At 38.9% G+C, this 24,194-nt stretch overlaps 1 protein-coding gene across 7 annotated transcripts in view; it reads left to right on the forward strand.

Annotated features, from left to right (window-relative positions):
* LOC150080996 (transcription factor AP-2-epsilon-like) overlaps positions 1 to 24,194 on the forward strand; it is a 392,409-nt gene that overhangs the window by 183,274 nt on the left and 184,941 nt on the right. The window contains exon 1 of one of the 7 annotated variants that reach the window (XM_090382050.1): positions 8,028 to 8,182. The exons of the other annotated variants lie outside the window; for them this stretch is intronic. Coding sequence (XP_090238176.1) covers positions 8,177 to 8,182 — 6 coding nt within the window. The 5' untranslated portion in view covers positions 8,028 to 8,176. Of the gene's footprint in view, positions 1 to 8,027; positions 8,183 to 24,194 lie in introns of those variants that run through there. 7 annotated transcript variants of the gene reach the window in all.

Below are 24,194 nucleotides of genomic sequence, written 5' to 3' on the forward strand. Positions count from 1 at the left end.
AGACGAAATTTTAAATAAGAACAAAGGTTTATAAATTAACCTAATTATAACATTATAGATTATTAAAGTCTTACTTTATGTACCAACTTTTTTTTTATAGTTTAAAGATTACTTAATTATTTGAAGATTACTTAAAACGCACATTATGTAATATTTTTATGAGTAAGGCATTGTTTGTTTGTTTGTTATTTGGTTTTTAGGAGCATTAGCAACTAAGGCCATATTGCTCCGGGGATATGCGGTGGTCATTCTCTGACCTTTCCGCATCCTCCGTATTTGGTGGTCACGGGCTCGAACTCCGGTCTAATCAAGAAGCGTGTTCTACGCACTGCTGCTCCTGCTCACATGGCTACAGAGGCGCCGTAAGGCATTGGCATTTCATGTTAATGAATAGAGAGGGGACCGTTCGGTAGTCTTTGCGTAGAAGCCCAAAAATTCTAGCTACGCCATTGATTACGAAGTATCCCTCAAGTGCTCTCGAGGATGGTCCAAGTGTAATTTTGGTTGATGCTCTTAATCTGATTCTTGCTACAGATTTCCCTGCCCGCCCTCAATTATCAGGTAATCCTGAACCCTTAAGGCCTCCTTTGTGGCATCGGCAAATACTTTTGCACCTGTGTTGTTCAAGTGAATTCCAGACTTACAAAGCAGATCCCTTCTTGTTTTTCTCAGCTGGGGCAGGCCAAGTTGAGAAAAATTTCCTCATAAGCCTTGCAGAGTTTCTCGAGTTAATCCACAAGGCTTTTATCCTATAGTTTCTCCTATCATGTCTGGACAGAATTGCAAACAATAACATTTTGACTGATCTCGCGGAATTTTCCAGTATGACTTTATATTCCTTGACTAAGTTATATAAGTTAAATAAGAGAACTGACACTTATTAAGTGTCAGTTCTCTCTCAAAGTCATTAGTGCACACGTATATGACCACAAGCCCTTTGGTTCCCTTAAGAACTAATGACTGGTTAGTAACATCAAATTTAGCATCTCGTAAACATATCCTGGTTCTGTTCTATCTGTCTCGATTACAGAGAATATTTCTAGTTTCCTAACAATTGGCTCGCTCACTAGCACTGTCTAACTTGGAATCGGAGTATGTTCCATTCCTGATGACGGAGCCCTCCATAGAGTGTACCATGGCGCAGTACTGGACACTTGAATAACTGCTCAGTCCCCACTTTGTTAATTTCCAGGCAAACAACTCGTCAGAATTGAGATTATGACTGGCCAAAGGCAATTCCCTGAAAAGACATGGTGCACATACCTTTTCTAGTTAAAACAACGTAGGCAACAAAATTTGACTGCAATTACAAAGCTGTCACAATATTATCAAAAATAAAACTGTAATACTTATAATAAGACCCGGTCTACTCAAAGAGCGTGTGCTACTGCACTCCCGCACTTGACCACTCGGCTACAGAGGGCTATTAATAATATCTATACACTCTTAATATAGTGCCTTGCATTCGTAGACAGGATAAGAGAAATCAACTACTCTTTTGAACTGCAACATTCTGGAAAGTGCAGTATGAAAATAATTCACTCCAACAGATGGTGCACACATCTACCTTTCCTTTCTTTCGCAAACTGACTGAGCATATCCATATCAGTCACTAATGACGTCTATCTCTACATCTCCCGCATATGCCAGTGATGTGCAGATACACAAAGATATGCCTGCGTACTCGGTTGATTATATTTCCTATTAAAGGTTCAACGTTTATCACATACGCAGGTGCAGTATCAAATTGGAGATATTTTTTTAGAGCTATCGGGGAAAACAATAAATCGCTTATTTTAAAAAAAGTTCAGACAAAAAACTAAATATAAATTTTCTGTTTATATTGTCTTTTCTGTTTATATTGTCTTCTGTTTATATTGGAAACTATCTTATGGAGATGTCTACATAAGATAGTTTCCAAAATAGAGAATCTAAGAATATTACCGTATTTAGCGATTACACGGACTCAAACCACAGTCAAATCTATATTGCCAAAAGTATGCCGACAACCCTCGAATTTCGATAAAATGAACACTGATAACCATCAACGTGTCGGGAATTCGTATAATAGTAATGTCACCTTTAAAAGCAAGCGGACCAAAGAAATACAGCAGGTCGGACGAAGCGACAAATTTAGCGGCTTCGAACGGGAAAATCGCTATAGGATTATATATTAGTAATGAACTTGTTCGTGCTATTGCAGCAAAACTGTAACACCCCAACTCAACGGGGGCTGACGTAATCACGAAGTGGAAAATCATGGTGCTACTGCAGGTGCGAAAACAGAGGAGTGCGCTTAGAATAACAGATTATCATCAGTTCTCATGGAATGCTGTCAACAAAGAATTTAGGGTGGCTACAGAAACTGATATTAGTACAAGGACTACATAAAACAGCACACAAATCAAAGAGCGCAGCCAAGCAATGCACAGATTCGATTTTTCTTGTGGCTGAAAATCAGAATCTTGCACACTATCGTAATTGGGGCCTAAAACGTTGGAAAGATCTGTGATGGATCATGGTATACGGTTTTCCTATTTGATTGCAATGTTTAGGTCTGGCAGGTGCTTGGAGAAGTTTGGCGGAGATGCTGACCAATGGTTCAAGCCCAAACTACGAGAAACAACACCGCCTGGGGTTGTTTCTCGTGGTTTGGGCTTGAACCATTGGTCATGTTTGCACGGGTAGCACAGTGGTATCCTCCCCACGCCGGGTTCGAATCTCGTCGATGACGCGAGGAACTTTAATGGGCTTTTTTTTTTTTTTTTTTCACTCCCTGGCTGAGTTAGTCGGTCTCAGGCGTAGATAGCAAGGCTTTCCCCAAGAAACTGGGGTTTTTCGTCCAGCAATCAGACAAATCGACCATAGAACACACGCAATTAACAGACATAAGACACAGCACGGCAGATGAATTTAATTATTCGGGTGGCCTAAATATAATAGTTTGGGTTTTTTTTTTTTTTTTTTGGTCATTTTTGCGCAGATGTGGGAAACCACAGGTGGCGCCTAACACTATACACACTATGGTCATCGTTCCTGGAATAATGAATACCGTGCAGTACATTGACATTCTGGATAATTCCACTCTTTCTACACTTTTCCAGCGGTATTAGGGCAGAGTCTTTTTTTTTCTGTTTCGCATCACAATGCAACATATCGTACTGCACAGCATGTAGTAAGTTGGTTCGAGAACATGGTCGTGCCCAGACGTCCGACCTTAATTCACGGAACCCATTTGGGATGGAATGGAACGTCGGTTCCGGGATAGGCCAACATGCTGACCTGACCGTTGTGCCGAAGAAGAAATGGATCGAAATATTGCCTTACGGTTATCAAAAATTAGTTCGAAATCAGTCGACGAGGATACAGTTATGTAGCTAAGACAAAACCGACACCATCAGGGCGACACATTATTAAATATTCTGGTTCTTTGAAGCACGCAGGCGTCCGATTACTTTTGGCAATAGGTTCTACATAAGTAGAATACTAATACTGGTTTAAAGATTAGATTTAAAAAAAGATTAATGTCTCTTGTAGCCAGTTGTAAAGTACGTGTATTCATAAATTTCCACCAATTCATGTCAATGAAAGTGTCGCTATTCCTTCCAGTTTCTAATTTAATTTATAGTAAATCAGAATGTCTTATAATGGGGGATTTTAACTTCTCAGATATTGACTGGAACTTATGGGTTGGTCAATCACACACTAGCAAGACTTTTGAGGATTTATTGGATTATTGTTTTCTGCAGCAGCAGCAGCATGTTCGAGAGGCAACCAGAGAGGATAATACTCTTGCTCTTGTTTTCAGCAGTGATTATTCGTGTATTAAGAATTTTCAGATAAGGGAACCACTAGGTGGCAGTGATCACAGTGTACTGATGTGGGATTTACTTAAAGATATAATTATCATCAGGGGTAAAGGGAAGGGTTTTTGCTTTCGTAAAGGTGACTACAGTGGTCTCAGACAGTTTTTAAATTCTGTACAGTGGGACCAATTGATAATGTTACCAATAGCAAATTATAAGTGGGAAACATTCAAGGAATTATTAATCTTGGAAGCTATTAGGCTTTTCATACCTATTAAGAAATATTGTTCAAGGTTTAGGCCTAAATGGTTATCAAATGAACTAATGAGACTCGTGACAGAGAAGAAAAATGCATGGGATGCATATAAATTATCAGGCGACACAGAAGCCTATGGCAGATATAAGCTAGTCTGTAATCAAGTCACAAAGGAGATTAGGCAAGCAAAGGTAGATTACGAGAAATCTTTGGCCAAGGATGCTAAGAAAAACAGCAAAGAGTTCTTTACTTATGTAAACTCTAACAGGAAGGGGATGAATCAGATTGGTCCACTTGATATCGATGGTTCAACTGTTGATAATCCTACTCAGATAGCTAACAAACTGAGTATTTTGCATCTACATCCACACATGAGGAGTTATTAAGGTAGGAAAATGCCAGCAGTTTATCAAACTGTAACAGGGTCTTAATGATTTTGTAATAACTGAGAGCAAAGTGGAGGAAATATTGTTGAAGTTAAACATAAGAAAAGCTACTAGGGTAGATGGGATTCATCAAGTTATATTAAAGGAGGCGGCAAACCCTTGGCCATAATTATGAGAGCATCTTTGGACTCGGGAAGTTCTCACGGACAGGAGATGTGCAAATGTATCCCCAATTCACAAAGGGGGACCGAAGGGTGACACGAGTAATTACAGACCAGTTAGTTTAACTTCTGTTCCAGGTAAAATAATGCAGTCACTGGTTAAAGATGCATTGCAGGATCATCTAGACAAGACTGCAGCAATAATTCAGGCACAGAATGGGTTTATTAAGGGAAAGTCTTATATGACAAATTTGATTGGAAACTATGATGTGCTTACAAAGGAACTGGATGCAAAAAATAATTCTGATATCATATACTTAGGTTCAGGAAAGCTTTTGACGCTGTTGCACATGAAAAACTACTGTACAAATTGGAGCCGAATGGTATTAAGGGTAAGTTGCTACAATGGATAAAAGGATGGTTAAGTGGGAGAAGACAGAGGGTGGCAATCAATGGGTGCTGCTCTTCGTGGACTAATGTTATTAGTGGAGTCCCACAGGTTTCGGTGTTGGGCCCACTGTTGTTTTCTGAATTTATCAATGATATTGATGAAGGTATATCAGGCTTAGTGTCGTAGTTTGCAAATGATACAAAGGATGTGAGGGTTGTTAATGACAGTAATGGCAGTGTGCTACTGCAACAGGATCTAGAAAATTTGGGCAGATGGGTCAATGGGCTTCGCATTGACAAATGCGAAGTACTGCATATGGGTAGAAGTAACCCCAGAGGAACGTACCAACTGTGTAGTACTACACTTAGGGTTGTAGAAAATGAAAAAGACCTGAGAGTAATTGTGCAGTCAGATATAAAGTTTTCTGATCAATGCAGACAAGTTGCAAGAGCAGGTCGTGGGGTATTGTCAATGATATACAGGAATTTTGCTTACAGGGAAAAGGAGGTGATTATCCTTTTGTATAAGGCAATGGTCAGGCCACACCTTGAGTACATCTGGAGGCCTCATTTTAGGAAGGATGTAGATTTGCTTGAGCATGTACAGAGAAGGGCACCAAGATTGGTGAAGGGAATGAAGGGATCCCCTTACCAAGAGAGGCTTAAGTTCTGCAAATTGTAGCGGCTGGAGACTAGACACCTGCGAGATGATATGATTGAGGTGTAAATGGTTTTGAATGGATTGAGCACACTGAATTCTGATGGGATTCTTCCACTTGTTCAGATTAAGAACCTAAGGGGGCATAAATTCAAATTGAGGAAAGACGGATATAGAATAGATGTGCGGAAATTTGCCTTTAGCCAGCGGGGGTTAATTGCTGGAACAAACTTCCATCTGTCGTTGTGAAAGTTGACAGCTTAAATAAATTCAAGGAGGAACTGGACAAACTTTTAGAGGGAATGGTTGTGTGAATTTTTTTTTTTTTTTTTTTTTGGCTGATGCTACATAAACTAATACGCTTGCTTTCTTAAATCACATGCCTCTGTTACTTTTACCATTACGTAATGTCGGCCTCCATGGACGACTACTCATATCTTTTTTACACAATGGTTCTATTAGGCTCAAATCGGAGATGTAATAATTTCATTGTCACTAGTGACACTTTGTAACGATGGAAACAATCATAGGCCGAACTAACCATTGAAATAACGAAGTTCCACCATTAAAGTGATCCATTGAAATTGCAACCACAGGCAGGATAAGAAACACAAAAGGTAACATCGGTTCCCAGAAAAAAAAAAAAAAAAAATGAAATAATAATAAAGCATACTAAGTATCGTTTCGTGACTGTCTCCTCCGAAAGATTATATTTTCTCACTAATTCAGTCCCTGTTTGTATCCCTAAACACAGCCAAAGAAATGGATACCATTTCAAGACCACTGATATCTCAACGTAGTCACTTTTTCCACTTACCCCATAAGCTAGAATCAAAGGTTTGTCATCATAGCTTCAAAGTTTATCTTGCTCTTTAGGAAAATGGTGTATGACCATCCCCACAACATCACACCTAGGCATTTTTTTTCGGATTTCACCAGCTGCCGACTAATCTACAAATGCTGTTCGAACAATGCTAAGAAAAGAGTTCCGATAGATTGATATCTAATGGTCATTGCACTGGGGCATTTGAAGCTCCAACAATGATGACGTCACTGGCCACTATTTCCTGCAGATAAATTGTCCTGGCGGCATGTGTAGCTTGACGGGTGAATCTATAAACGCTCCAAGGAAATGTACATTCCGCAGCGATAAGGCTCACCCTCCCCTCCTTCTTTTCTTCTGTTCCCCCACCTTCCCCAGTTTTTTTCCGGAGTGCCTGAATGGGGCAGCCTACCGTGAGGTAATATTTCTGGTATTTTATATACTGGGAGACGCCGGAACTGAAAGTGTATGTTGGGGGGGGGGGTAGTCGCAGAACCGTAACGATTCTCACCCCCATTCTCATTTCGTACTTATTCTCGTCTACTGGTGGGAGATTAATGAATATACCAAACAAGGGAAGTCAAATCTAGCAAGATAGCTTTATTTAGAATTCTGTTTTATGGAGAGCGGTAGGTGGATCCATTTGCCCGAGTACTGCTGTCATCGCATTAGGTGGGTAGATAAGACACATTAATGGCTACGACAGAAGTGTTCATATTTGTAGTTATGCTTGTTTGCACACACACATACACTTACTTCACTATCTACAATTGAGTTTTTATATTAAAACCCAGAAATAGATCGGAATCAGTACTTTTGTCTGTACTAGTGTTTTAAGCTCATTATGTCCCTAGCACACTTGAGTTGGTTAGAGGGAGAACAAGCATTTAAAATTAGTCAACTTTAAGAGATCCTTTATCTTCCATTCTCGCGTTCGTAAGATATTAACCGAGAAACGGTCCCATACTCATATCCTCGATTAATTAATTAGAGGAAAACTGGGAGGAGAAACCCAAACTGAAGTTTTAAAGGCAGTTCTCTGTCTTGGCTATAAAATATTTTATACTATTTCTTGTATGTAAATCTTAAGTTCTGATAAGCAAACATGTAATTCTTCAAATGGGTGTCATTTTGCCTGTAGCGCATTTTTCATATTATAGATCACATTTTAGTATTGCCATCAAGAAAACATAATAGAGGGAAAATACTTGGATCCAGAAGTACACGCCTCTTAAAGACTCGCGAATATAAAGCCCAAGTCATTAAACTGGAGACTTGTTTTTGTACTTTCCCAGAACTTTGGCCATTTATATTTGCTGATAATGTTTATTTCCCTCCAGCCAATAACTGGGTATTGGCTATGACGTGTCACCTGAAACCTTCACGTGATTTGTTCATTGTTGTCTCTAAAACCAATTCGCGTGCGAAAAATCAAGCGCGCTCGGGATCTGGCGCGCGCATGTAGATTTCATAACAACACGTATGGCGCCTGCGTCGATCACTTGTGATCAAACATCAGCACCTTAACGACGTGCAGCTATTGGACGCGGAGGTTGACTAACTCACTACTCCATGTCAGTGTTCCGTAGTCTTTACCCCTAAGGATTATACCCGGGGCTGTTGATCAGAGAGAGGAAGAGAATAGGTTGTTCGTGGATGAGTGAGCACAGGCGTATCGTATCTCCTGAGTCGTAGGATGCAGGTGCGTGTATAAATGATATAGGATTTTTTTCTTCCCCCCTTTCTAAATCTTTGCTCATCTTTTACGTAATAGTTAGGTCGTGGTGGCTCTTATATTCTGTGAATTGCGTTGTGCTGTGGAGTTGCTTGACATAATTAGGTCACGGAACCTATTGAGACATAGGTGTGCTGACACTTTGGGTTCGATGGAGTACGCTGGATGACAATCCAGAGAAAAAATCGACTGATCGCCAGTACCTCTTAATCTGGTATATGCTGTTCACGATTAGAGAATAAGCAATCACGATGATGCTTTCAATAAGCCCATTCTAAATACTGTGCAGTAAGATAAGAGTGGTGTCAAGGATTCGAAGGAATGGATATATGATACAAAAGTATTGTGGGATTTGCTACATGAGATGAAACCATCATAAGAATTACAAATTAATCTAGCATGTCTAACTATGGATGATATTTTATGTTGGAACGCAGTTTTTGTTTAACACTGGTAAGCTTACTTGACAATAGCGGTAGGGGAGGGACACTTACTTCTTTAACCTTGCAACTCACTCTGGGTTAGTCGCCTAACTTGAAGTACAGGGTCATATATTAACTGCTTTGTAAATCACTTGGCCTAAATGAGTATCTGAGATTTTACTTAGCTTGAGTTATTGTTCTTTACATAAACTTACAAGCTTATTAAACACTAATAAATTTATAGTTTTCTCATGAAATATTTTCTGTCCAGTTCCGATGATCAGCGTAATGTTGTCATGCAATTTTGTTTAAAAACGGAGTTGAATATTCTTTGATATTCATTCACATTTTTCGTTTAATTTTCTAGAATAGATTCATGATAAATTAGAGCTACATTAAGTATTTTTTTTTTTTTTTTTTTAATGCGAATTTGAGCCAATTTAGTTGGGCTGCTAGCTGCTTTATGCAGTCCTTTATTAAAGGATCATTTAATAATTTTATCATATTATGAGCATCAAAAGTAAATGTTGAATCACTGTTTCTTTTGTATAGGGGTATAAGAATTTGAATAATTTCGTTAATATTCTACTACTCTACTTGTAGTAGAATATCAACGAAAGTAGAGTGTAGTAATGCACATGCGTGTTAATGGACTGTGCTCCAAAGCCGAGTGACAGCTAGTTGTGATTAATTCATTGACGATATAATTAATTCTAAACTTCTCTGGTCATGCCCGAGTATAAACAAGGCTTATTTTTATGTCGACTCCATCGACTTCAAGGCATAACCAAAAAGGAAGTCAACCATTTCGATTGGGTCCCTTTTGTAGCTTATGCCTACAGAATTCCAGTTTTTGAAGTGGAATGGCAGATTGTTATACTGTAATGAGTGCTGTACAATTATTCCACCCTCCCAACCCCTTTTTAGTGATGGTAACTGCATTTCTTTTATTCTTCTGTGCTTTGTGTGTGAAATAATGCACGCTACGTTTCAACCCACCGTTTTCCGCTCCTGGAGACATCTGCACATTGTTTTTGCACGTGTGTGTGTGTCCTTGTTTCTGCAGGATGTTATATGGAAAAAGACAGAAAACACACACAGTTTGCCGCTCATCTCTGTAGCACAAAGGTGAGGCCAGTGAGGGAGTCATTTCCAGTCATTCTTAAACGAGCTTCTTTATTAACGCTTGCGTGCCAACACGCAGGTGTTCCGCGCAGCTCTTGATAAGATGTACATCTGATAACATTCTCTTGAAATTCTGGCGCCTTTGTTCACGCATTAAGTTTTAGTTCTCAGATATCGCAATCTTTTGAGTAGCTTGGATTTGTTTGAATGCATCACTACGTTTCGTTTTGTTACAATCGACGAAGAGATATTAGGAACACAGTATTAAAAATCAATTAAATCGTCGAACTTCTAGATTTTCATGTGAATATAGTGATATCATTGGATAAATTTTGTAACTTTTTTTCTTTGTGCTAAAAAAAACAAAACCTATCATAGGTGGGGTAGAGCGCCGTAGAGGAAGAATTAGGGGGTATCAAACCCCCAATTCGCCGAAATACTTGTTTTATCATTTTTACAGGCCAAAAATTTTCCCCCTTCCAGTCTGGGCTCTCTTTATACGATAGTAGGTGCCCGGTACTCAAAACTTTTGAGGCTACTTTGATGGCGCACTATGGCCACAGTTGCCGATGCGCCTAATAAATCCCTAAACCAACAACTGCTATTTTGATAATGCTAATGCAGATAAAAAGTCTACTGTTTGAGACCCTCCCCGCCTTTATTGGGGATGGGGGCAGTACTTACTGGCTATATACCATGTGGAAAGACGACCCTACTTCCAGTTTCTTCTATTCATCAGAAGTCTTTTTCTATCTTGAGGTAGTTAAAAACAAGACTGCGAAACTCGTCAGAAAACACGTTTGATTGGATTTGGCAGTGTTCATGTTAGTCTGGATTGAGTCCTATCGCGATTCACTACAAGGGCAAAAAATAACTTCTGTTTTGTGAATAATAATATGCTATTGGTGATGACTATAGTCCATTACGCAAAAATTAAATTAATATAAAGTAGGACAAGTAAAATTTTGTAGGACTTTATTGTAATTATTAATTCTTAATATTCGAAAGCCTCTGAAATTTATAACTTGAACAAGTTGCAATTCATATCAACACCATCTTATTTATAAATGAAGAAATTAAAAAGATGAAAAGAAATCGCACAGATTTTAACATAGCCAATTCAAGCATGCTACAGCTACAGTCTGTTTGTAGACTGCGAAATTTTATAAATGGTGAATCGAATTTTAAAAATATTGCGAATACAAAGTTGTTTGAATTCTGCCAATGACGTACGACTGTTACCTCAGCGTCAATGTTAAGTCCTAACTTTGGAACCGATGGATTCTTTTCAATCCTCGGGGTTTAATGACAGCTAACCTTTAATTTAGCAAGCTGATTTAACTTGGCTGCTAAGTGGTCAGCGCGAGGGTACAAAATTTAAAATGCTTTGAGTGACCGTGATTCAAGCCTGCGTGACTACTAAATACGGTACTGCTTCTTGTATTCTCTCTATTTTGCAAACTTCTCTGGCCTTGTGGTCGTCCAGGAGTATAAAAAGAAAATTTTATTGATTTTATTTTTAATTGTCTTAATCTCTTCCTGCTCTTCATTTCCGACTTCTTTTTACGTCTGTAAAAATAGTCTACAGGCTAAATCTGTAGAATAACTTTAGTAAACAGACAAAAAAAAAAAAATATTGCATGCATTATGAACTGTTATCTGTTCTTACTGAACATGGGGGTTACCGTTTTGATTTCCTTACAGGGTAAACTTTTGTAGGATTTATTAATTTATCTGGAATACTGAGCTACTCTCAAGGCTTAAGATTTCATCCAGGCTATTTTCAATGTTTTTTCGTCACAAACTGATAATATTCAATAAATAAGTCATATTACTAGTAGCAGGGATAAGCAATGGGGCAGTCATTATTTCATTATTAGTAATTCATGTAGTGTGTCCAGATTTAGTTGGCAGATTTAGTTCTGTGAAATGTCAAATTTTGCCGGGTCATAGTTTTAAACCTTTATGAAAATAATGGTAAAAAATTAAATGAACCTTAATAAATATTACTGGTTATGAGATCGCGTATTTTTGTGCAAGAGGAAAATATTTAATATTTCATTCAGTAATGCCACAACAGTCTGTTTGTTGTGTGCACAATAGTGCGACCCACGATCCCTCGTGAGTTTGACATTTCTGATCTAGACCAGTGTCACGCAAATATTTTCGTACACGGATCCCTTCTTATCCAGTGTGTATGTATGCACAAAGTTCCAAAAACAATGAATTTTGAGAACAAATCTGTAAAAAAAAAATGTACACTAAAATTTTGTTCATGGTTTTTTTGTCTGATTTCACAAAGATAATTTAATGGTCTTTCTACAAATGTCACCGTGCCTTTCTCTTAACACTATTGCTCTCTATTTGTTGATGAATTCTACTGTTTTCACTAGTCGCAGGGCCGTCGCTACCCACTAGGTAATTACTTAGGGCGTTATACTCAGCAAAATTAGAAAAAATTGAATGATGACAGCTACCTAAAAAAAAAAAAAAAAAAAAATTTCCTGAGAGATGAGAGGGTGTTTTATTAACATACCATTTCGCTCCTGTATTATTAGCTTATCAAAACTTACATGTAAGAGCTCGCCCAGGTCATCAACACCCTTGCGCCGACCCTGTCTGTTTGCTTTGATTAAGGCCTTTACTCACAGAGAGAACCCTGAAACGACGACGAAGAAAACTAGAAAAATGATGCAAGTGGCCATTACTGTCACCTGTACAATGACACCCGCATAATTCCCTCTAAAAATGCAATTCAACAAACCCATATAAGCCATACATAAATCGATTACATCTAAGCTTCCCGAGCTGCTACAGAATTCCATGATGCTCCCTTGCATCCTTTCGAGAAGTAAATTTCTAACAGCTTTATTACCTCTTTGAATTAGTATGACAGTAAGCTTAGCTTATCTTATTTTATTTATTTATTTTTTTTACTATGTATCTCATTTGTGGTGCGCATATTAGAGCAGGGACCGAAGACCTCTGATCTAAACTGAGAGAATATCTCCATCCTAATGTCAGCAAGTAACCAGGATCCTGCGTGTTCCCTGTAAGGAAAATCATACAACAAAAACCGGAGATTTACTGGATCGGGCGTGAACGAACTAGAGCAGAATTCCAAGATATTTTCGCTGCATTCAGAAGGTGTTTTCCAGCTTCATCCCTCTAAGTCTACAGAACATAATTATTGCTGCTCATGCGGTCAGCTTGAATTGTCTCTTTAGAGATGCTATCATTAATATGATCCACAGAATAGGAGGGAGATGCAACGAAGACATTCGTTACCATAGTAACAGTTTACAATTATTTGCTCTTGAACGTTCCTCTGTAGGTTTGGAGGAAATCTCTACACAATTATTAATGCTAAAAAAAAAAAAGTCGTCAGTTTACCTGGTACTTCTTTTTTATCATCGGCAGCCCAATGAAATCAAGGTCGCACTAAGTTGGGAATTGTGCAATTAAGTTAAATTAATTTTTCCAAACAAGTAAGCAAAAGTCGAAGAGTAGGCGTGCCCCATATCCCTAAGGATCTTAAACTAAGTGAGCGAGAACTCGACCAAGTAATGTATTTTCATGCTTCGCCGGAAACAGAAACGTTTCCCCTTTCCCTTCCCCGACCTTCCGCTTCGTGAAGAATGCGGACACTGTCGCTATCTGGCTTCGGAAGCTGCAACTATTACTAGCATAGGTATCTTTAGTCATCCACATCTTTTATGAGGAAATTTTTACTTCTTTTGTGTCTGGAACAGCGCACTTCACAATAATCTGAAACTTTATTTGAGAACTTTATAGTGTGCCCCCTGGCGGTGAATCCTTCGGTATCTCTGTTAATACGTTTTTTCCCTCCCAAAAGACAAACAGTAACGAGGTGTTGCGAAGAGCCATACTGTACAGTATATATACAGTAGCTCGCGCGCGTACGCACACATGCAAAGGAGCTATCGGGAAGGGGGTCTCCACCCTCAGGCACTTGGCATATAGCCAACGCATAGGTAAGCATTGCCTGTGTGTAATTGACTTACAGCCAAGCACACTGTTTATGAATTAAGTGTCTTGAGGTGTCAATATTGATATTATGTCAAGCTTGCTTTAAGTAAGCGAACGAGACATTAGCTTATTCTGTCTGTCTCTCAAATAGGGAACGGTTGATCTCATTGATACATCTTTCACGATGTCTTCACTTCCCATCTGTTTTCTACTCTACAAATATAGTACACAGCAAGACTAGGCGAGTGGGAATCCTGACTTCTTGTTTAACGGTTTACTAATCATTCGTGTTTTCTGTATGTAATTACGTTTGCATCATTGCCACATTTAAGATTTTGGGATCAGCATATACGAAACTACGAAGTCCCCACTTTCCCCCCCCCCAAAAATAACATATTTTATGCATTCATATAACAAGTTTGCATTCGTATGCATAAATGTTTTATGCATTCATATAATGAGTTACAATATAACAACATATTACAACTTTGTTGCAACATCAGAATATAGGATTACCTCGGAAGCCACAAAAAAAAGTAAGTTTAAAATTTAGAATACAAAAATTCCACGCAACCAAAATAAAGCATGAGTAACAAGTTAAGTTTATCGTATTAGCAAGATGACAGAATTATGTCAAGTGCACGTTCCAACGTCAGCAGATGACGCACTATCCGCCATCTTCGGACATAGTGTTTCTTGTTAAACGGCACCCGGAGTTCCTCCTAGCTCGTGTAGTATACTCTGTGTCGCAGTATAAACTCTGTAGATGCCAGAAATAGTGTGAGTTTTTTGTGTGTCTGCATAGTGTCGTGTTGATCTTCCAGCCCTTAGCCGCTGGTCCCCTAGTGAAACTCCAAGTTGCCCGTCCATCCCCACGAGGAGCAGCCGGATATAGTAGGGAATAGATATAGGAGGGGCGGGGGTGATAGTTCAATTATTGGAGAAAAGGGGATGAAGATAAAACATGTGGATGATAGAAAGACTATCCATCTGGAACTCGGAAGTTAAAGGAATAGAGGGCACCCCTGTGGAAAGGAGCCTACCCTCCACAGGGGGGAGACTGGCAAGAGCACTAAAGTGCTTGTGGTAGTAGGGTTAAAAGGCGAAATGGTGGGAGGGAGAAGGCAAGCATTTTACATACGTACTCTCACACGTATGATCATTGGCACGCGCACAGTGAATCGTCATGTATACATTCATATACACATTCAAGAGCACACAGTTATATACATACACCTATACACATTCACACTCATCTTCGGACATGTTGTTATGCGGTTCTTGTAGCTTCCCATAAATCCGCGTTAAGCACTCTGTGATGCTACAAAACATTGCAAAGCCAGTCGGTGTGGGTTGTGTTATGAGTAGTGTGTTGTTTGACTGGCCTCTTCGTTACTGGGGGGGGGGTCGATCATCAGGAAGGAGCATCCGTCCACTGGCACGAAAAGACGGGCCAGGGAGTAGAATAGCATTTGAAGGGCCGTCCACACCCTTGCAGGAGCGAGAGTGGAGAGGAGCCAAAGAAAGAACAGAGATGAGACAGGAAAATGGCAGAGTGTAGGCATCCTCCAGGCGAAAAGGAGCAAGAAGGGTGTCAAGTGCAGTTGGAGGATTCCTGGAGAAGGACTGTGGATAGGGAGAAGAGAACAGGTAAGGTTCAAATTAAAGAGTCGGAGATCGCCACAATGGTGAACAGTGGAGCGGAGTCGGCGGGACACCTAATTGGGTGGCCCCCTAAGGATAATCTCACCCAGGAGTGCGCCCTGGGCTAGCAGGAAGAGTGGGTAAGGAGCCCAATTTGCAGTTTTATGACTGAGAGTTTCCGGTGCTGGGTGTCAGTTGCTGTGTTAGAGGTTGTCCAGGAGTAGTGTCAGGAACTTGCAGGTGATGCCAGCGATGACGAAAGACCTCGTTGGTATAATTGGTCAGTGCACGGAAGGTATCGTTAGACTCCAATAACTTGGTTTCTGGCCGAAGTGATGTAGTGTGAAGGTCTAGGAGTAGTTGGGTTCTTAGATCTAAGTACACGTTGCATGAGTGCATCACGTGGTCCCAGTCTTCACGTTCTCCACAGGTATGGAGGGCATCTTCCACTAGGCCGAACTCTAGAAAGCTCCTCTTGAAGGACCCGTGGCCAGTTAATAGTCGCTCATCTTCGGACAGTGTAGAGTAACATCATGGAAAATACTGCACTAATTTTAACATGTATAGACATAAAATAAATCCTCGCCTAGTTTAAATTGAAGGAGCTTCTAGAGCAGGGGTTGGCAACAGAAAGGTGTTTTTTTTTTTTTGTTTTTTTTAAGGTGGGAAACATCTACAAGGAGGTGAATGTCATTGTTTAGAGAACTAAGAAGAACATGTAATGCATGGTTGAAGGAATGATAGATGCAGTATGTTCCTGATGCTCTTGGCTGGAACGCATAACCATAAATGAATCAACCAATCACTTAATATTATGTGAATCATTTTGTATGGTATTTCATAACATTTATGAGTCTACGTTTAGCTAGGAAATGTATTTTGCTTGATCATTTTACCTATAAAAGTAAATAAAATGATCAAGCTTCAATAGCGTTCTACCCTGTTTTTGGATATCTTCAGTTTGATTAATATTAGTAGAGAGTGCAAGAGGCCATATCGGTGAGTCATTCTTATAGAATTTCATTGAATCATTCCAATATGGTATCCCCGTGAAGTCGCCAAACTAGAAGCGTGCCTGTGTTTCAGTTTAATTTTAAAGTGAAATATCTGTAAATGTATTCAGAAACCCCCACATTATGTATATGCTGTATCTGCAAAATAATAATAGTAAATCAGTTCTTTACACTCAGACGTGTAAGAGGTCAGATTTCAAAAATTCTCTACTAGCACTAGAAATAATGAACCAGAATGAAGCCTGCAATGGGTTCAATCCACCAGCACAGCAGAATGAACGTGGCGCATCACTCCTGAATAGCTATTAACTACTTAAAACCTGAACACTATTCCAAGTAAAAAACACTATACACTAGTATAAAACAATGTCATGAGATACACGGAAGCTGGGCTTTTGCTGCATAAGTAAAACACACACACACACACACACTTAAATCTTTGTCTATACAACCTGGTAATCCTCGCATTACACTCTTCCAACCGCCAGAAGTTACAGATCCAGCTGCGCCCCCCTTCAAACACCATCAAACTGTTAACCTCTTATGCCAGGGTCGACAACACGCTTTTATGTCATGCAGTGCAGTATGGAACTTCATTTCTAATCCTATATTTTGAGTTTACAAAATTAAAGATTACTTCAGTTTACCAAATTTTATATTAGATTGTTAGTGTCATCATTTTAAAACACTAGTCAGTTTTACGAGTTTCCTCTTGTAATGCACCCCCCCTCCATTCGACAAATCAGACCATGGTGCGCACATGGACCGTCGTATTAAAAAAATCGGAATTTGTTTCTCGTCCCTTAAGTCTCATATAACATAAAAAGTGAAAGATTACAAGAAAGGCTCTACATGGAAAATTTTACGTAAAAAAAACTCGTCAGGATAGAACACAAAGCAGTTAATGCGTATGCGTGACATTACGACACGTATGACGGACGACGTTTCGGCGTCCATTATAAGTGACTCGTTATAAGTAGTTAGTAAATAAATCACGTCTGTAAATTCCATGTGTTCTAAGGCTGGCGGGATTTATCCCTATAGGACGAGAGGATTCACTAAAGAACTCCTCAAAAGGAAAAACTTAAGAATTAATCATTCATAAATAAAGTAACAAGAGTCCCTGTCTGGTCGTTTTACTTCCAAAAGAGCCATCTACACGAAGACGTGAATGCTGAACTTCTAGTTCAGTCACCTTAAGTAGTAAAATATATGCTACAACAGTGGGTCACTGTAGCAGTTGAATAAATGACTGTAGTGTTATCTTTTTAATTGAAAATTTTAGCCAGTAATTACCCACTCATAAAAAGCGACAGCAATGGCCTGGTTTCCTTCCAAACAATGATAGCAACTCATAATCTATGTGTCGGTTCGTTATTACATCACAGTTCTTCGGGCGGGCGTGTTGCCTGGACGACGAGGAAGTAGTGGAGCATACACTAGAAAAGACCTCGAAATAGAACATACGTTGTTGGTAATAATAAAGTAAATGAATAATCCTACCAGTAGAAATGGTTTTTCCTAAAGGTAATTTTTACACCCTTCGGGAAAAGATAATATCCTTGTAGAAGGCGCCAGGAGCCTGGTACGTTGAACCCACTTTGTGACACTCTGAAATATCTCGAAATCGCTCTCGAGTGATTGCATGTTTTGTTTCCTATAAGACACATGGGACCGAAAGACGACTAATGACTTAAGACATAATTAATACCGAGCTAGTACTAAAGCTAGCAGCTCTGTTTTGGTTCTGAGACAATTAGTGCGCCGGATAAATTTTAATTATACACCCTTAATTATCTCTAATTGATTTTTTCTTTTCTTTTTTATTTTTTTTTGTAGTGTAAGTATATACATATAATGGGTATATACACTTAATCCTGCTTGAAATGGGGACATTTCAAGCAGGATTAAGTTGTCCCACCCCGATTGGAGGGTCAAGGTTTCCTGGAATCCAACTTTCAAGGTTTTTCTTATGCAGACTGATCAAACTGCTTAGAGCACACGTAATTTACAAACACGATGCGCTTGCGTCTCTTGACTTGAGTTACATTAGCATACTCCGCCTTCCCTCCCAAGCCAGCAAATTGTGTCCTTGATTCATTCGCAGTTTAAAAAAAAAAAAATGAAAAGATGAATTTTTTTATCGACTTGCAAGAATTTTAAATGTTATCTCAATTCATTTTTTTGCAGAGATCAGAGCGACAAAGTCATGAAAAGACTCGATATTGTAATTGCTCACGCAGATGACTTTGAAACTGGAATGCTGCTCTTCAAAGGAATGTACTTTCTTTTTCTTTTTTTACTGCATGTTTCCGGTGGGAAAAGCATTAATCCAAAACATATAGCAGACAGTATCGGCTGTTGTCACGTTGTCATACATGAGCTGTACTATTATGGTGTCAGCTTTTTAAGCGCAAAGATTCTTGAAGTAAGTCTGTGATCAATGCAGACGAAGCACTCCCTTGAACATGCTGCAGTGTTTCGAACTTTCACTGACCTCCACATGTTTTAGTGGATGTTCGAATAAGAAATGACGTGTTAACAATAATGTAGTTTGATTCTGCGTATTGTTATTTAAATATCGCTAGCATGAAGATATACTTTGACTACTTCCCTTCCCTTCACTTCTCTTCTCTTCCGGGAGTTTGCCCTGCAGAAACAAAAAAAGGAGACAGCATCTTTGCTACCTGTTCACTCCTAAAGCAAAACCTAATAAATGACCGTAATTCAATAAAGTGAAGATAGTATTCCTTGAGATATTTATCTGTGTGTGCATTGAGTATGGGCAGCACGTGAGCGTGATTTGAACGATAGCTTGATGAGCAAAATGAAGTGAACAATGGCTGACTGACAGGCACGTCTCCAAGCTAGAATATGACATAGCATAACAGCAGTCGTCAACAATAGTCTTTTGACCCGGATGTACGTAACAGTGACTTACACCATTAGTTTAAAGTGACGCAGTTAATCTTGCTCAAGGCGTAGGTGACGTTTCAAAGAGCTTGAAAGCCAAGTACTTGAATAAATCACTGAGCTTTTCCCAATGAGATTGCATTCATGCTCGTGTTATGCATTGTTCTAATTAAAACGAGAGATGCTATCAAGCCAGCGGCTCGTCACCGTGCACAGTGAATGCTTGTTAGATAAATTAATCACGTTAATTAGCATCAGACTGGGAATATCTGTTTTAATGGTAAATGATGTTGACTAGAAGTAAGCGATAATTGAAAATAACTTTGATTACAACTCACCGGCTGACAAAAATATTAAAAACCATTAAAATGTAAGTTTATGGTTCAACTACCCCTTCGTCTGGATTTGATGCCTGAGGAATGGGCATTACATATTTCTAAAGAGCACATTTTTCAAAATGTTTTGCTGATTATAGTAATTTAGTATTAGTAACGGCCGCATGGTGCAAGAAAGCCTATGGCTTGTGCTGCACCAGCCAAAAAAAAAAAAAAAAAAATCCGAACAAAACAAAAAAAAAAATAAATAACTAAATAATAATAATTAATAAATAAAAAAATAATAAAAATAAATAAATAAATAAAAAGAAAATTAAACCTATCATCCTATGCGCTTCCCTTACCCGAAAGTACTATCCAGATGACCTTTGAATTTCCCCAAACTGTCGGCCTCTACCACCCATGAAGGCAACTTATTCCAGTAATTTATAACTCGCTGGGTAAAATAAAACTTCCTGCAGTCCAATCTAAACATTTTCCCCCGTAACTTGAATTTATGTCCCCTAGTTCTAGCATCATTTATAATCTTGAAAATTTTGTCCTCATTCATTTTACTGATTCCTCTCAGAGCCTTAAACACCTCAATCAAATCTCCTCTAAGGTGTCTAGTTTCCAAACTCTGCAACCCACATATTCGAAGTCTTTCTTCATAAGGACGCCCTTTTGCCGATCTCACCAGGCGAGTTATCCTTCTTTGCACCCTTTCAAGAAGCTCGATGTCTTTCTTTAGGTGCGGTCTCCATACCTGAACACAGTATTCCAAGTGTGGTCTAACATAAGCCTTATATAATGGGATTATCACGTCCCTATCTCTACTTGCAAAAGTTCGATAGATCATCGATAGGACACCATGGGCCTTCCTTGCAACCTGTTTACAATGCTCAGAGAATTTCATGTCTGACCGTATCGTAACACTCAAGTCCCTTTCCTCCAGTACTGGGTTTAGTTGAACTCCACCAAGTGAATAGGTTTTTTTGGGATTACTGTTTCCCAGGTGTAATACCTTACACTTTGTTGGATTAAAGCACAGCTGCCATTTTTCTGACCATTCTTGAAGTCTATCTAGGTCTCTCTGAAGAAGCTCAGCTTGACAGTGATCATTAACTACTCTACCAATTTTAACATCATCTGCAAATTTAGACATCACGCCCTCTATCCCTTCATCAATGTCGTTTATGAAAATTAAAAACAACAGTGGTCCTAATACTGATCCTTGGGGAACCCCACTTCTTACATCAACCCAATCTGAGGAATAGCCATTTATCACAATCCTCTGCCTCCTGCCCTGAAGCCATCCTTCTATCCATCTAAGGATTTTCCCAGTGATTCCAACCTGTTCCAGCTTATAAAGCAACCGCTCATGTGGGACTGAGTCAAAAGCTTTGCTGAAATCTAAATAAACAATGTCGAAATTATTCCCTAAATCCAGCTCGTGAGTGACCCTTTCGAAATAGCGAACCAGATTTGTTAAACATGATTTTCCCTTTACAAAACCATGCTGAGTATCCTTGAGAATTTCAATTTGATCCAAATGATCCTGAATTCCACCCTTGATCATTGCCTCCATGATTTTCCCTACTACTGAAGTCAGACTGACAGGTCGATAATTTCCAACTTCACTTTTAGAGCCACCCTTATGTATGGGAGATACATTTGCACTTTTCAAATCCAAGGGAATCTCCCCAGAGTCTAGTGATGCTCGCATAATTAGCCTCAATGGTTCAATGCACTCGCTTGCCGCCTCTCTTAAGATTATAGGGTATATTCCATCAACTCCAGGAGCCTTACTGGTCTGTAGGCCCGAAAGTTTTTTCATTAAATAATCTTGCGAAATTTCAATATCATTAATTACATATTTTTTAACTTCGCTCCCACAATTTCCCATTGCCACAAAAGGCTTTTCATTTGTAAATATCGATGCAAAATAACTGTTGAGTTCATCTGCAACGGCAGCTGGTGTATTTATTACTATCCCCTTTCCCTTGCGTAAAGGTCCGATCTGGTTTGTCCTGTTCTTCTTGGCATTTATATATGTGAATAATTCTTTATCTCCCCTCTTTGCTCTGTTTGCTAGTGATTTCTCATAAACTGCCTTTGCCTGTCGAACCTTTTCTGTGGCTCTATTACACATCAGCTTGTAGCTGTGAGATAGCTCAGAGTTGAATTTGCAAGTCCACTCCATTAGCAGAATTCATCCTTTCTTGGTCCTCCTTGCATTTGAATTCAGAAGGAACATATTAATTAACAAGTTAGTTAGTGTACGCAGTGTGTTACACTTCAGGCGCGCGTTCCATTTTTTCTTAAATTTTTTTTTTTTTCATGTTCTGGGATTAATAGAAGTGAAAAATCAGTATAGTTATCTACTTATGAATTAATTACTAAGGTTATAATTTTATAGAACACTTAATAAAACTGTGGTTTTATGTTCTGAACTTAACCGATCGGTTTAATGTAGTTATGTGGTTAATGTTATTACTATCCGCCCAGGCGGGCAGGAGCAGCAGTGCACATTCTTCTTGATTAGACCGGGGTTCGAGCCCGTGACTGCCAAATAGGAGGATGCGGAAAGGTCAGGGAATGACCACCGCATATCCCCGGAGCAATATGGCCTTAGTTGCTAATGCTCATAACAAAAAAAAAAAAAAAAAAAAAAACACAAATAACAACTCTCCGCTTAGATATATATATATTTTTATTTATTATTATTATTTTTTTGTCTCTCTTTCGTGTGTGTAAAATAATAATTGTTAGATTTGTCGGTCCGGTTAATATCTGTGCGATTTTAATGAAATTTGGAATGGCTCGACAAATATTTTTAAGAGCCCGAAATATAAAAATCCGTCCACTGGGAGTACAGTTGTTACATATGGACGGATATGGCAAAGACAACAAGCGCATGCATAGTTAGGCAAACGTGCCTAAAAAGTGAAAATGGCACTTCTGACTGAGAAACAGGCCTTAAAGTTGTTCTTAAAGTTAAGGAACAACTTTACAACAAAACGAAGTTGTTCCAATAATGAAATATTTCCTGTATTTAGACTAAGGCGCATTTAGGGCTAGAGCCTCAAGCTGCGAACAAATTTAGACTATGTATATAAAGTGCTTAGCATCATAATACACAGCCATTTCTGAATAAACAGAAAATTTTTAAGGTGGCATCGTTTTAGGTTATATCTCATATTGTGAATGCCTTCACAACGAGTTGCCATGATATTGCACTACTTCGAATAAGTAACGCTTCACCTAAGGAGAAGACTAGTGTTGCTTATTCTCAGATAGGTACCACCCCCCAGACAGCACTGTTTCAGGGCTATTTGGCCCTTCGTCAGTGAGTGGGTAGGTACCCAAGTGATGCTGTTTCAGGGCTATTTGGCCCTTCGTCAGTGAGTGGGTAGGTACCCAAGTGATGCAATGATGGCAAAAACGTTACTTATTCGAAGTAGTGCAATATCATGGCAACTCGTTGTGAAGGCATTCACAATATGAGATATAACCTAAAACGATGCCACCTTAAAAATTTTCTGTTTATTCAGAAATGGCTGTGTATTATGATGCTAAGCACTTTATATACATATTTCCTGTATTTAATTTAAAGTTATGAAATGCGGTGTTACCTTGAATATTTTGGTCGAAACTCATCTTTGATAAGTGTAGATTACTATTAAATGATGAAACATAAATTAGGAACCCCAACCATGCATATAACCCCCAATTGATCAGACATTACTAGACGTTTAATTAAACGTTAGTAAAAGTACCAGGAACACTGGACGTGATTTTCGGTGAATGAATTCTGTTTCAGCTAGTGGATGAATGATGCTACTTTTGCGAATCATTTAGTTCACAAAACAGGTGAATTTATCCAGAACAGCGTAACAAGTAAATTTGGTGGTAAAAAAAAAAAGATAAACTGCAGCCATTATCAACCCACTGCAGGATGGAAGCCTCCTCAACAATTCACGTTGAGGGAAATGGACCGTAATCTACCACGCTGGTCCAGTGAGGGTTGGCAGATCGACCGTATTCAGCAGTCAGGGACTTGAACCCCGATCTACTCAAGGAGCGTGTGCTACTGCGCTCCCGCTTCTGACCACTGGGCTACGGAAAGTGGTATCAGGATATAAATGATGAAAAGGAAAAAATATATGTGCAAATGTTCATATTGAATACAGAGGTCAGCCTAAACAGAACATGTTTTTTTTTTTTTTGATGAAGTTTTAATTTCCGAAACGTCGGGTACAAATTTAATCACATAGACAGAGCTTCCAAATCGTATTATCTTTTTTAAAGAAACTGGAAATTTTTTGTTCAGTACATACATGTTAATGTTGTTTCTCATTCTTTAGAGTGTAAAAATATTTTTCGAATTTCTCGTCAACTTAGTCTAGCAAATTTAAGAGTATCTAGGCACCTTCTGTCTAAATGTAACTTAATTTTCTCGTTTCTTCCCCTACAGTTTCTTTGTACCCTTGAAATGCTGTTATGTCTTTTTCTGTCACCGAAGGATATCTAGCCTCATCTTTTTAGCCATATCTTG

This window comes from Mastigoproctus giganteus, chromosome 9 (genome assembly GCF_048544385.1).
Source record: "Mastigoproctus giganteus isolate SK-2022 chromosome 9, ASM4854438v1, whole genome shotgun sequence".
In the NCBI taxonomy this organism is placed as follows: domain Eukaryota; kingdom Metazoa; phylum Arthropoda; class Arachnida; order Uropygi; family Thelyphonidae; genus Mastigoproctus; species Mastigoproctus giganteus.